This window comes from Seriola aureovittata, chromosome 11, assembly GCF_021018895.1.
Source record: "Seriola aureovittata isolate HTS-2021-v1 ecotype China chromosome 11, ASM2101889v1, whole genome shotgun sequence".
Lineage (NCBI taxonomy): Eukaryota > Metazoa > Chordata > Actinopteri > Carangiformes > Carangidae > Seriola > Seriola aureovittata.
Window position 1 is genome coordinate 17,206,382 of NC_079374.1, and position 13,444 is coordinate 17,219,825.

Sequence of the window (13,444 nt, forward strand, 5' to 3'; positions counted from 1 at the left end):
AGGTGCATATTACTCTTTTGATAATGTGACAAACCAGGTTTTTATTGGTCAAGCACGCAATTGCCTTCCACTGCCTGAAGGTAGAAATGCGCCTGACCACACCTCACTAACACGGCCATGGGCGCTCAGATGGGCGCAAAGTGTATTTGCTATTTAAACAATGTGTGTGTAAACAACTGTGTCAGTCTGAAACTAGCAAAGACATTTGCATTTCGCTTTGTGCCAGGTATAAGATAGGGCGCTTTGTGTATCTGTGTGTGCTAGACTCAAGTGATTTTGTTTTGTATCACTGTGTTGGACAATAGACCACACTGTAGTTACTAGAGGCACAGGTGGCAAAGCTGAGGAGGAAGTAGCCCTTTCTACAACATTTCAGTGGAGCCAGATGTCGTAGAAATATGCTGTGTGAATGGGAAGCATCTCATCCACCCTCATTAGTTTGTGCTGCAGCTGTCTGTTCCTGTGGCAAGGATTTAGCAAAGTCTACAAGGATTCTTATTGTAGTAAAATATAACAACACATGATAATGTTATTGAATAAAAATGAGTAAAAATACATTCAAATTCAAACATACTCCTCATAAATTGCTGTTAGATAAAACACCTGGACTGGATTCCCTGTGTTGAGAAGGGGAAGTAAGATTTTCATTGTCTATTATGAACCACTTCCTTTAAATAGGACCTATAGGCCAAATAAAATTATATAGTGTAATGGGTTTTCTAAGAAAGCCTGAACTCTTTCTGAATTAAAATGGGTAACCCCACTCTTATTCAGATACTTGATATTCACACATTAGGTTTATCTTTCTTTTTTTTTTTGTCCACCTCTGTCTGCTCACATGATTATCTCCGTATTCAGCCTTTTTTGTTCTGTATTTGACCGCCGTGGTGTTTTCTGTCAATGATGCATGCACCTTACAGGGCTGTCTTGTCATCATGCTTGACAAGTAGACTGTCATACTGTCGCAACCAATGACACTCAAACATCAACTGAGCACCACACATTGCCTCAGTGTGCACACTTGCTGAACAGGGACTTAGCAGAGTCACCCATTCTTGCCAATCTCATTAACAAGCAACAACCACTCCACAAAATTCAGATTAATTTCAGTAATATATGTCAGATAGTTTCTGTTCTATTACCTTTTCTTATATTTATTCATGGTGTACTTTCGTTGCTTTGTGCACATTTTAATTAAATAAAATTGCCCTTCTTTTCTTCCCATAAAGGGAGATTTACTTTTATTTGCCCCACTGAAATCCTGGGTGAAATCCTTGAGCAAAAGAGTCCTCTGAAAAGCAGCTGGCACTGACCCCCTGTAGCAGCAAGGGAAGGACATGGAACGCCAACAGAGATGTTTCAAATCCTTTATGTCGCTTATTCTTTGAAGCAGTTTTTACTACAATCAACCAAAAGAAAAAAAAACAACAAAACAAACAAAAAGTCTAATCTCACATGAGGATTCCTTTGTACAACCACACAAACATACACACACAGCTTTCTTTCATGAGAGCATGAGAGGTGTAATGTAAGAAACAGAAGGGATCGTTTCTCTTCATCTTCAAAGATGAGTCATCATAATAATCTAAGCAATAAAAGATACTTGGGTGAGGCACATACATATACTTTTACTCACACACACACACACACACACACACACACACACACACACACACGCAAACACACACATCAAAGGCAGCATCAACTGCAGGTGTTTGAAGTGACTCATATTGGGTTTGAGCCCCTCCAGAGGGACTGAGGTGTGACTTTGTGAGAGATATGCATGAGTTATTCTCAATGCAGGGTTAACACTCATTTATAAAGATTTCATGTCAGAAATTTATGTTAGAACAGTAATGAAGCCTTCACTTTCCAAAATGGGACAATTAGCAGCTATATTTCCAGTAGGTTGTCAGTTACACTGAGGATGATCTCCTGGGAAAACTCTGGGGGATATTCTCACTTACACTTGTAGACACTCCATCCAGATTCTGCGTCTGTTTACTGATGTGGATGTGAGCTCAGGCAGAGGGTTTAGGGAAGCGATATGGAAATAGAGGATGAGGGCTTAGTGATGCAAGGCAAACCTTAAGCCCTCCCAGTTCACTCCTGTGTATCTGACTTCAATGACCGCAGCCCCGCGGAGCACATCGCTACGCCTCAATATGTATGGAAATGAAAGGCAATCATGCTAACGTGTGTTCAGTCTCTTCAAACATGCTAATGGTGTCATTACACTTTCAGCCCTGCATCACCCCTCCCCACAGTTCACCTCTCCTCACACCCTTTGCTTTCTCTCTGTCTCTGTTACTGAACTGGAACAGGTGTGCTTTTAATTATGCATTAAAATATACACAGACCCAGTCCGATCCACTTGACTGGGCTCCTCCTCCCGCAGTGTGTATCCCTCCTTCTCTGCCTCCCTTTTCTCCTATATCCTTTCTCTCTCTTTCCTTCGCTGACTCTACCCCAAAACCTCCCTCCCTCTTTTCCTCCTTTAGAAGTTGGGGATTGAAGGACCTGATTTCAAAACCGCGCACGTCTCGGTGACTCAAGTGAGGGGTTTGTTCCGCTGCCACACTTCCGTTCACAAATGCTCCGGCTTGGGGAGGAGGGAGCAGGGAGGAGGGAGAAATCCCTGTTAATCTAGTGAATCTGGCTCTCTCTGTCTCTTTTGTTCACTGTTACTGGGACTCTGACGCACTGATCTCTTGGGAGGCATGTGGGATGTGTGTGTCTGGGGTTTGAAGTTGGGTGAGTTTGGGGCTTGCCGCAGAGTTCAGACTCGATGCAGTGAAGTAACATACCACTGTCTATTTGAAAAATCTCAGTTTTCTACTTATTCACTGAAGTGATTAAAGCAGATCAAGAGACCTCGGCTCTTTCTGAATATTGAACTGCAGCGCCTGTTTCGCTGTAAGATATGACAATGTTGACATAAACAAACCCTGAACAAGAATATAAAATGAGGACAGAGAGCATCAAAACTTAGGTTTCAATAAGATCAGGCTGGTTCTCGGTCACATGTGCCCCAGACACCTGTATCAAGATAGCCGTACAGCTATTTTTACTGGGAGAAATCCAGGACAACAATGGGTCATGTTGTTATATTTAGCAGGTAATTTACTGCTCTAATTGCACTATGGCTAAATAGAGGAGGCCATGCAAATGACTCAAGAATAAATTTAGTGCAAGCACAGACAAAAATTAAAAATGCTATTATACCTGTGCCAAAGCCTGCGTTGCTACTTCATCACATAATGTGAACTCTTGTGGGCATTAACACCTTTTTGAAAATCATATTTCAGCTGTATTCCTTGAGGGGCTTGCATGTGTTAAAGCTTGCTGTAATCCAGGTGACTGTTTCCCTGAAGTGGGCATACGGTGCACGGCCTGCACCAGTGGGGAGGCAGGGGAGAGGGGTGCTTGTTTTGTTGATCTGTGTTTAATGAAAGTGACCACGCAGAGCAGATTTGGCCATTAGCTCAGCAAGGGCCTGTAATCACTACAAGTTGTTTCCCTTTTTTCGTGCAGTCCATTATTGAACAAACAATCTGTGGGGAGAAAAGCGCGTGTACCTGCCATCTTCTTTCTCCCCCGTTTTATTTCCCTCTGCAAGGCTGCACTCGGAAAGTATTGATTTGGTGGCTTGAAAATAACAAACCGGCAACCATGCTAGTGGAGTAATGAACAGGCTCGGGGAAAAAAAAAAAAAAAAAAAAACACTCATGAAGTGTGTTCCCTGAAATAATTATCAGTTACTGTATATGCTCAGTATATACAGAGTCATTCGGCCAGAGTTGTTAGCACTTACTGCTGTGTGCCACCTTCGGCTTTTTGATATCAAGAAAAACAGTACCTGGCAGGGGTGTGTCATCAGGACAAGCAAGGCAAGCACTGCTTGACCAGTTAAACCTAAAAACAGACATCAATTAGAACAATACCGAAGAGATATCTCTCCTTATATCTGCTCTCAGAACAGTGTTCTATCCCATAATAGATCTGATATTGTTTGTTTGCATTCATCTTGTAATTTACTTCCCTCATTCGGCAGCAGTAGGCTATTGTCTCTGGATGCTAGCTTGACTACCGGCTATTTGTGACAATCGTTTCTGTAACTTTCATGAGCATGACTGTGTCCTCTTGACAAGGGCTGAGGCTTGTCAAGCAGAGATGAGAACAGCAGTTTGCACATTCACATTGTAGATTATCCTGGGATCTTTGATGGGTGATAGCCAAAGTGTGCTTGTCAAGCAGCTCTTGATTCCGCTTCCACTGTTCTGAGATCAGTTCTGATATTGCACATATTATGCGTGGAAACTCAACTTGGGCATGAGAAAATTACTTCAATAGTCTTTTCTTCCTAAATGTTAAGACGCAGCAGTAGCGTGTCAACAAGCAAATCACTGTGATATATCATCTCAAATGATGTTTTACTTATCACCTTGGTCAAGATGTGTGACATCTTTTTCTTTCTGTTAATCAAGGTGTAGGGTTCTCAGTGCAAGTTCTGAAACGACACAATATTGAGGCAGGAAAATACAAGATTCTACATTGTGACTGCAGTGTGTCATTGTCACTTAATGGTAAATATTTTTGAAGATTACCACAGAAGCAATTTAAAAAAATATATTTTTCTCTATTGGGGCTGTAGTTGGTTCTTCAGCTCTGCTTGCATATGTGTAAAAGTCACCGCACACCCCTGGTACCTGGATTGTAGATGTGGAGACTTTATGGCACAATGCCCAGGACAATGTCACTGGACTACATAGACTTGGAGCTATTTCATTATGTAGCGGTGTTGATAAGACCTTCAAACTCCCAGCAGGGTGAATGTGAATCATCTTCAGCTCTTGGCCTGTGAAATAAAGTCAACTTGTGAGGGCCTTGATTGTCCAACTCTTTGTTCACACTCAGGGCTGTAAACTAACTTTTTGGCTCACCTGCCAAGGGGACCGGTAGATGAAAAAATCTACCAAATAAATTTTTTACCGGCCAAGTAATAAATTGCCTCTTTTTGTTACATATACATCTGTTTCAGTACTTTTCATTGAGATAACAGTATTATATAGCGATATATATATTAGGAAAGAGACCAAAATATTATTCAAAATACATTTTTAATATTTTGAATATTCAAAACATTGCGAACATGGGCAGTACCAGTTAACCTCCTGTTCTGATAACAAATGATAATAACAAAATTCAAGGAAAATAAAAAAAAAAATAGAACAGAACAAAGTGGATCAGTGCATGATCTTTGGTCTCTTCTGATAAAGACGTCAGAGCAGTCACGGCAGGTTGAGTGAAGAGATGCTCGGACTGAGCCCGAGACACTGATTTGCAAACAGCGTGACATTTTTCTTCCTTCGTGCTCTCGGATGGTCTCGAGTTTCATGGTTTTATTGCCAACCACAAATTAATTGGTGCGCTGCTTTCTCCTCTATACTCTTTCTTTTTGGGTCACTCACACCGGGTATGTGCCTCCACATTGCTGCGCCGGAACAACACTGCGCGGGCTGGTGGTGACGCGTGGAGGCTGATTTATACTACTGCGTCAAGTCGACGCCGTCACGATGCAGAGCCTCTGCGTCGACGTGAACCCCGACACAGAGCCTCTGCGTCCGTCAACGTGCACCTCCAAAAATGTCTAGGCATTTTATCGCAGCAATGTTTTGCTATATTGTGACAAACACTTACCTGCCCCATGGCATGTAGCCCTCCAAAATTAAGTCGCCAGGGGAATATTTTAGTCGCATTTGGCGAGTGGCGACCGTTAGTTTACAGCCCTGTTCACACTGACAGCACAACAGAGCTCAACATATTGTGCACTTATGAAGGTTGAAGTATTAATGATTTACACTGATAAATGGACATCCTCACAAAAAACATTCGTCATGTTTTGCTCCTTAAAACCCGCAAATATTCTCAGTGATTCTCTGACTGTTCTTTTTTTTTTTTTTTTTTTTTTTTTTTTAACTACACAAAATAGCAAACTTGATCTTCCTTTCCAACTAGTTTCGAAACTGATAAATAAGTGCACAGACACACACTGAACATAAAGTCCCCAACACTCATTCACATAAATACACACAAACTCAACAGACTCTGGCATGTCTGTTTCTATTGATGGTAATCAGCAGGGTAATGATGACGGAGCTGTGACTGCGGCTTAGTTACTTGTGGCTGATGGCCATGCTCTCTGACAGCTGTCAGACGCCATGACTGCGCTGCCAGGGCCCTCCTTAGGACTTATTTCAGCTCAGTACATCAGCTGCAACAGCACTTCACACACAGACTTGTTGATTATCAGCATCAGCGGGCCGACGCGGAAAGACTTCTCTGACCACCTGTCTGCTAATGACAGCTACCATGATGGTGGATGGGAGAAAGAGGACACAGGCTGTCACTTTGATTCATGCAACAGCAGCTCCAACTGGGTGGCTCCTCGCCAAACTCTCGACAGTCGTTATATCTCCTCCTAAATGACATTTAAAGTGTGAAGCAATGGCTGTCCTTGTGGCTCAGTCACCCCAGGCCGGGCCCCGGACATGAGCGCTGAACCCTGTGCCAAGTTCTGCAGTGGGGTCACAAGCCCTGGAGCAAATTATCCTCGCTCTGATGATCTAACTCAACTTGCTGGCAATGATTGAATATGTGGAAAGTGACCTTGAAGATAGATGCTGTCAGTGATCTGATGTATGACTCTAACTTTCCTGTTTTATCCCTTTATTATTTTGTTTGTTTTGTTTTCTTCTCTGCTGCCTTCACTTTCTGCCCCCTGTCCTCGTTCTTTCTAATAAGTTGATTTCAGGTCAGAGGCAAAAATCTATTCCATACATTTTCTTTAAGCATTAAGTGTACAATGAATTGCCTTTATCATAAAATAATAGTCAGAAAAGTTGAAATGCAGGAGAAAAAAAAAAATTGTGACTTCCTTGGTGGGTCCAACTATGGGCTGTAGTATTGGTAGATGTTGTTGCAGGTGGTGGTACCATACAGAACCTTGCTGAAGTTACCTATATTTAGGGAGCCACATCTGAAAAGTTATATTTTTGTCTGGTTCTAAAATGGTATTACTGGTATTACAAGATTGTCTGTGGCAGCTTCTAACAACAGAACACTGACATGTAAAAAACTGTGCATTACTAGATAAGTAGTCTCTGAAGAAGAGGAAAGAAAAGAATTAATCGTGTTTTTAGGAGTTTAATCTCTCCACAGTGGAAAGAATAGTCGATTCTGCAGCACAAATACGGTAGAGGCAAAATTACCAAGCAGAGCGACAATTAAGTACATTTATAATTTTGTTAACTCTAGTTGAAGTTGCCAGTACTGAAGTTTGAATGTGCATCATTTAAACAGAAAAATAGCCTACATTTTATTAGAAATGCTTAAAACTGTGTTGCAATCAGAGAGATTGTGTAGAGTAAAACAATGTGGAAGTAAAACTGAATACAGCATCACACACTTTGTCAGCTTAAGTGAATATCTGGTTGTTTTTTTTATTCATCCTCAAGTTGTAAAACCTTGTTTGCGTGTTTTGTGATGCACTGAATGTTGCTTCCTCAAGGTCTGCCGCTGGACTACAATTTAATGAACTGCCTCTTACATTGTGCTAGCTTACTTGCATAATCAATAATTTTAGATCCATGAAGAGAAATGTTTTTGTTTTTTTTTCCTTTTGTGTCTTTAGAAATAATTAGCTTTTTTAAGTGTTTTTTTTTTAACTAATGCAACAGTATTGTGTATAGCTAAAACACACACCAACTCTCTTCCCTCCCTCCATAACTGTGTCCACAGTCTATCCGGGAGGTGACAGGCTATGTGTTGGTGGCCCTGAACCAGTTTGACTACCTGCCTTTGGAGAACTTGAGGATCATCAGAGGAACCAAGCTGTACGAGGATCGCTACTCCCTCGCAATCTTCCTCAACTACAGACGTGATGGAAACTTCGGCCTCCGCCAGCTGGGTCTGAAAAACCTCACAGGTGAGTGACTGAATTATTATTTTCTGGTTCTTCACGTGTCTGTGCTCGGGTCTATGATCTGTGTGTTGAGTCCATTCTTTGAAGGAGTTTGTTTTGATTAGAGATCAAATGTTTAACATGCTATATCTCCACACCTCCTGGAGTGTGTGTGCCTGTTTCACCACATGCTGGGAATTCCTCTAACAGGTTAGCACACCTTTGCAGCTATTCTAAATCCTGCATACTGTAAAAAGTTGATTGAATACTTTCACCCCTATAAACATAAATTTACATGAAATAAATTCAGTCATTTAGTCTTGCTAGTTTTGATTAATGACAGCTATATGCTTAAAATATGCCAACCCAGATATTGCTTTTACAGTGATGCATACTGTCCAGTGTGGGTGACACAATCTACTCCAAAACTTGCATGTAATTTTATAATTTAGAGATGAATCTGAAGCTGTCTTTGCAAATGGTGTGCATCCCAGTGTGAGCCTAATGAGATGAGAACAGAAGGGTTACAGTCACGTGGATACCGACTGATAATTTGAAACCTATTTTTGGTTTTTAAAATTTTTTTTTGTATTTTGTTAATTGTGTACGTAACAGCTAGGAGGTGGATTAAATGAATGCTTCACAGCGTCTTACCTGAAATTTATTTATTCACTTCACTCACTTCATTACCTTGTTTCAAATTGCCATCCTTGGTGTTAATGATTATGAAAAGGTCTCATAGCTGAATTCAACTATGATCAGATCCCCTTGCTGACATACCTGTGTTAATCAAATCTTGTTTTTGCTATTGCACAAAGCTGTCTGCCCTCTGTCTTTGAAGCAATGCTAAGAAGCGATATCAGGATTATTTCACACTGATCAAACACAAAGATGGTGAGGATATCCCTGATTTATCCCACAATGTGCATAACAGGTGGTAAAATGGGTGCTTTCAGGAAACATTGTTACAAAAATACAATTGGAATTGGAATACTGGTTGGGGGGTTCATTGCACAGTGGGATTAATAAATTGGCCAAATGTGCTGGTAGTTGTTTACTGGCTTCTATCAGCTTTACACAAGATGGGAATATGCAGACAGTCTGCCTCTTGTACTGCTCCTCCTGACTGGTGTTGTTATCACAATTAACCCTATCACACTAAAGGACATGATGCTGACTCGCGACGTGAAAACGCTTTATTTCTTCTGTCATTTCACTCCTGCTCTCACACGAAGCATTCTCATCTGATGTACAACCCACTCGGCGATGGATCCAAGCCTGTTTCCTCAGAAGATGGTGAAAACTGTGAATTGTGATTACTGATAGATATTGTATTAAGAAGGAAAACAATGTGTGGGTGGCTCTGCCTCTTTATGAACAAGGCATCCATGTGCTGCACGGTTCTCTTCAGGGCTCCTGACCCCGAGGTCAGTAAGAAATCAAGCTCTTGACTTGCAAAGAAGATGTAGAGTTTTTTCCACAACAGGGCTAAGTGGGGCATGCCAGGGCCAGGGCCAGCTCATGATGTGTGAAACACAAGATCAGAGGTGTTATTTACTCATTCTGATGCTAAATCCAACCTCATAAATCCTTCGAGAGGCTGGAAACTGAAAGAGATGCAATTTGTGTTTTGGTTGAATAACAAGCAGAAGTGTCATCAGTAAAGCCTGGTCAGTTGTGTTTAGCCCCATGGTGAAAACACTTTCACTCGTGTTCTGTTTTTCTTTTTTTCATTTTTTTCAGTTTTTGCCCTCTGGTACAATCATAACATAAATCATTTTGCATATTGTCTTTTACACATAAGGAAGCATGAGGACCAGATTTGAATGATTTATTAGTTAGCACCACAAAGTACCATGCTTGCCTTCACTGTGAATGTCAGTAAAATGTGTTATGAAAGGACTTCTGCTGCTCCGTCCTCTGTGGGGATGAGCTCCCAATGCAATTAGACTGGACTGGTGGAACATGGTACACGAAAGCTTGTTTCCACCCAGTGATGTTTGGGGAGCAATATTACACACATGCATAAATATATGTTATACATAACCATGGTTTTGAGTATGTCAAGGAAGCACTGAGGCAAAGTAAGAAAGACAATGTCATCACTTTGCACAAGAATTGTCAAAATACTGTATGTATTGAGGGATTTTCTATTTATTCCTCAACTAGAATTTATTTAGATTTGTAAGGAAGAAGCTTGGCACGAGGTTCATGTCTCTGCTGCTTCCAAACCCGCTTTCTAAATAATTCAGATGTCTCTCATTGTTTTCTTCAACTGTTCCTTCCTGGTGATCCCCCAGAGTCGCAGGAAACAACACAGCCGTTTGCGAGTGTGTGTGCAGCCACAGTGTGTGCCTGTGTGTTATGTTCCATCTTGTATTCTTTCTTGCATGTTGCGCCACACTTAGGGAATTGCATTTGTCCAGCACCACCAGCAGCTTTTTTGCCAAGCCTGTCCTTTTCATTGTGGTGCCAAGTTGAAGCCAGTGCTGAGGGAGCCGGGGCTGGACTCTGAGAGAAGCTGCTGTTTGATGTGCCATCCGTGGCCTCGAGCCATGAAGTGGAGGGGAAGTTATGCACAACAGCCATGGCCTGAATCTGCTCTACTTCATAACTCTGACTGTTTGAGTTTCACACTAGTATCTTTTGTTCTTTTTAACGAACAGAATAGAAAACAATCTGCTCACTTTCTTGTTAATGATGAAAAAAATATATTATAACAACCTATTTGTCTTCTTATAGGAAGATTCTTTTATGTTCAGAGGGTTTGTTGTTATTACAACATACCAACTAGAGGTTTTCAGCGGTCTCCTTGCTTCCCAGAAACTGAGACCTGACCTGGAACCCAAATCAGATCCAAATTATATGCTGTCTGTTCTATATCCCGAGGTCTCAGGTCTGTGTGTTAATATCTATCACTGTATCCAAGGAGTTTTGCTTTCAGCTGTGGTCATGTGTCGCTACATCATCACCGCAGGAGGCAAGATAGAGTGTGAGCTGTGAAATGGCATGTATAGCTTGGCCCTAGCTGCTCATTAATTTGTGGCGCATCATGATGCTGCCAGTATTGGTGATCTCTCTAATGATCCTTGAGTATGTGATTGGGTCAGGTCTTCAAGTGCCTTTTGCATCCGTTAGAATATATGCATATTAAGTTATGGTAGATGGGGCTGTTTAGGATCAGGTCCAACTTTTCGCACCAATGAAGATCTCCACTACCAGCTTATCTCTTTATAACAAGAATCTTGTCTTGGGGGGGGTCTATCATATCACTGCTTTTTGCACAGATGGTCCCGACAGTTAAACAAGCTCTTCCTGGGGGTAGAAACAAGTCACTTGTGTCCCAGTTTGCTCGCTTGCAGTTGTCATGATTCTACAGTGAGCTGTTGAAGAAGGAAATTAGCCTGAACGATCAGGATTGAGACACTCCTGTACATCAAGCAGCACAGATCAAAACTCTTCCCTTCCTTCAAGTGCTGTCGTGAGTCCAAGGCTAGCTGTCTCATTTATTACAAGGCCTTTGATGTTGCTGTCATATTAGTCCATCGTTCCCCTGCCAACAGCCCCCAGGAGAAGTGAAAAAAATGATCAATATAATCCATAAGCAACACATATATAAGAGGATAAAACTTATTAACTACATAAGGGGCTAATCAAGAGAAGGCGCAGTCAAAGACCCCCTCAATGCTGAAACGCTACTGCATTTCCACTTGGGTCGAAATTGCTTTGGGATGAAATCAATTTGTCGCTAGTATATTGTAGCATTGCACTTATTGATTTTTCTTGTGCACTTTCTGCGAGCTGCGAGTGGACTCTCTGGATTTGAGGAGACTGGAGGATGGGGTGGAGGAGGTCTCTGGCTGAGCAGGGATAGGACTCCCTCCAATGCACCTTTCAATCAAGCTTAGCTAAGTTATCCTCATGAATATGAAATATAAGGCACAGTCAAGCCAGGAAAAGTTGAGGGATAGTGTGTGTGTGCATGGGGGTGTATAGAAGGGAATAAGACATGTAAAAGACACTTTTTGCTTAAGTTTAGTTGTGTCGTTTGTTTGCCTTTATGTTATAGGGACACGAGCACTCACTAAGTCACGTCCTCACAAGGTTATCCATTTTTTGGTCAACAAGTGAACCCTCTGTATGCTGCGAAGAGAGACTTCAAATAAGCACCTTTTATTTCTATCTTTTCTCCCTGCCACCCAAGAAAAAGGTTAAACAGAGCTACTTCCTGACATTTTCAAAGTTCCTAATCTTTATTTTGATGCACGCTGACCCGCAGTGTCCTCCTTCCTTACATTCTCAACACTTTCGTCGGGATTCACATGAACCCTGGGCTGCCTTGGTGCTTTCACATGGTAATTACAGCCTGCTTCTCTGGCAAAATAATAACAGCCTCAATAAGGAGCACAACAGTGTTGAGCTTTCTGATTTAACGCAGTTTACTGCCACCCCCTCCCTTTCCTTCATTTCATCCAGTATCTTTTTTTTTTTCAGATTTGTTTAGTGTTGTTGATTCATTTTTCTAACCACCCTACGCCTGCACTGCGTCTGTCCAAAATGAGGCATCCAATCTGAGGCCCCATCTGCTGAATGATCCTCTCTCGTCGCATGCATGTACACACGCCCGTGTTTTACGCCAAGGCGTTATCCACTCCTTCATGGCCCATCTGCTCTCTCTTTATCTATCCCATTTTCTGTCTTTCTTCCATCTTTTTATCCCTCTTTCTTTGGCTCTCTGTCTCTCATCATATTTTAGTTGGCTGTCTTGATTTGTCGTATTCATGCTTTTCACACAAACACATGCAATATAATGTCGGTGCCATTTTTGCACTGTATGCAACACCCATTTGAGCACCTGAGTCCTACTGTGATCTCCAAAGCCTACTGCAAGTGTTCAACAGGGAAATCTCAGTGAACGTATGCTAACATCTGCTGAACATGTCCTGTTTAGCATCTTGTGACGGCCATGCACAGGGGAGGCAGCGAAACGATAGGATGGAATGGGGCAAGGTGAAAGGGACGATTTGAGTCAGTGCGTTTCCCCCAGACAAGGGACTACTGAGAGTTGGGCATGAAATTGCTGCCTTCTTCTGATGCCTGAGACTTCCATTCACCGTCTAACTTCCAGGAGAAGAAAGAGCAATTCTGCCACAAGAGGCAGGCAAGATTGGTTCAGTGCAAGTCACCAGGATTCAGTCGAGCCTCTTGCCTGGCAGCCCACAGACCTCAGGTCTCCTTCAATTGTGTGTCTAATTGATTACTTCCCATGCAATTACTCCTGTGTCACACTCAATATTTCACCGCTCCAGGAAGGGGGCAAGAGGGACTTCTCTTTCTGAAGGACGACATTCATATTGTCACATTTGTGAGCCCCTAATGTGGATCGTGAAGAGGCACATGTTAAATTGAAGTCCGGAACGGGCCATCAGTGGTGGTTGGTGTTAATTGATTGCTCTGTAATACCACTGTGTGACAGAGATA

General features: G+C 42.0%; 1 protein-coding gene across 2 annotated transcripts in view; it reads left to right on the forward strand.

The window, feature by feature from the left end:
* LOC130177451 (receptor tyrosine-protein kinase erbB-4-like) overlaps positions 1-13,444 on the forward strand; it is a 316,805-nt gene that overhangs the window by 171,063 nt on the left and 132,298 nt on the right. For both annotated transcript variants that reach the window (XM_056389216.1, XM_056389217.1), the window contains exon 3: positions 7,801-7,987. In XM_056389216.1, the coding sequence (XP_056245191.1) occupies positions 7,801-7,987 (187 nt within the window). The remainder of the gene's footprint in view (positions 1-7,800; positions 7,988-13,444) is intronic.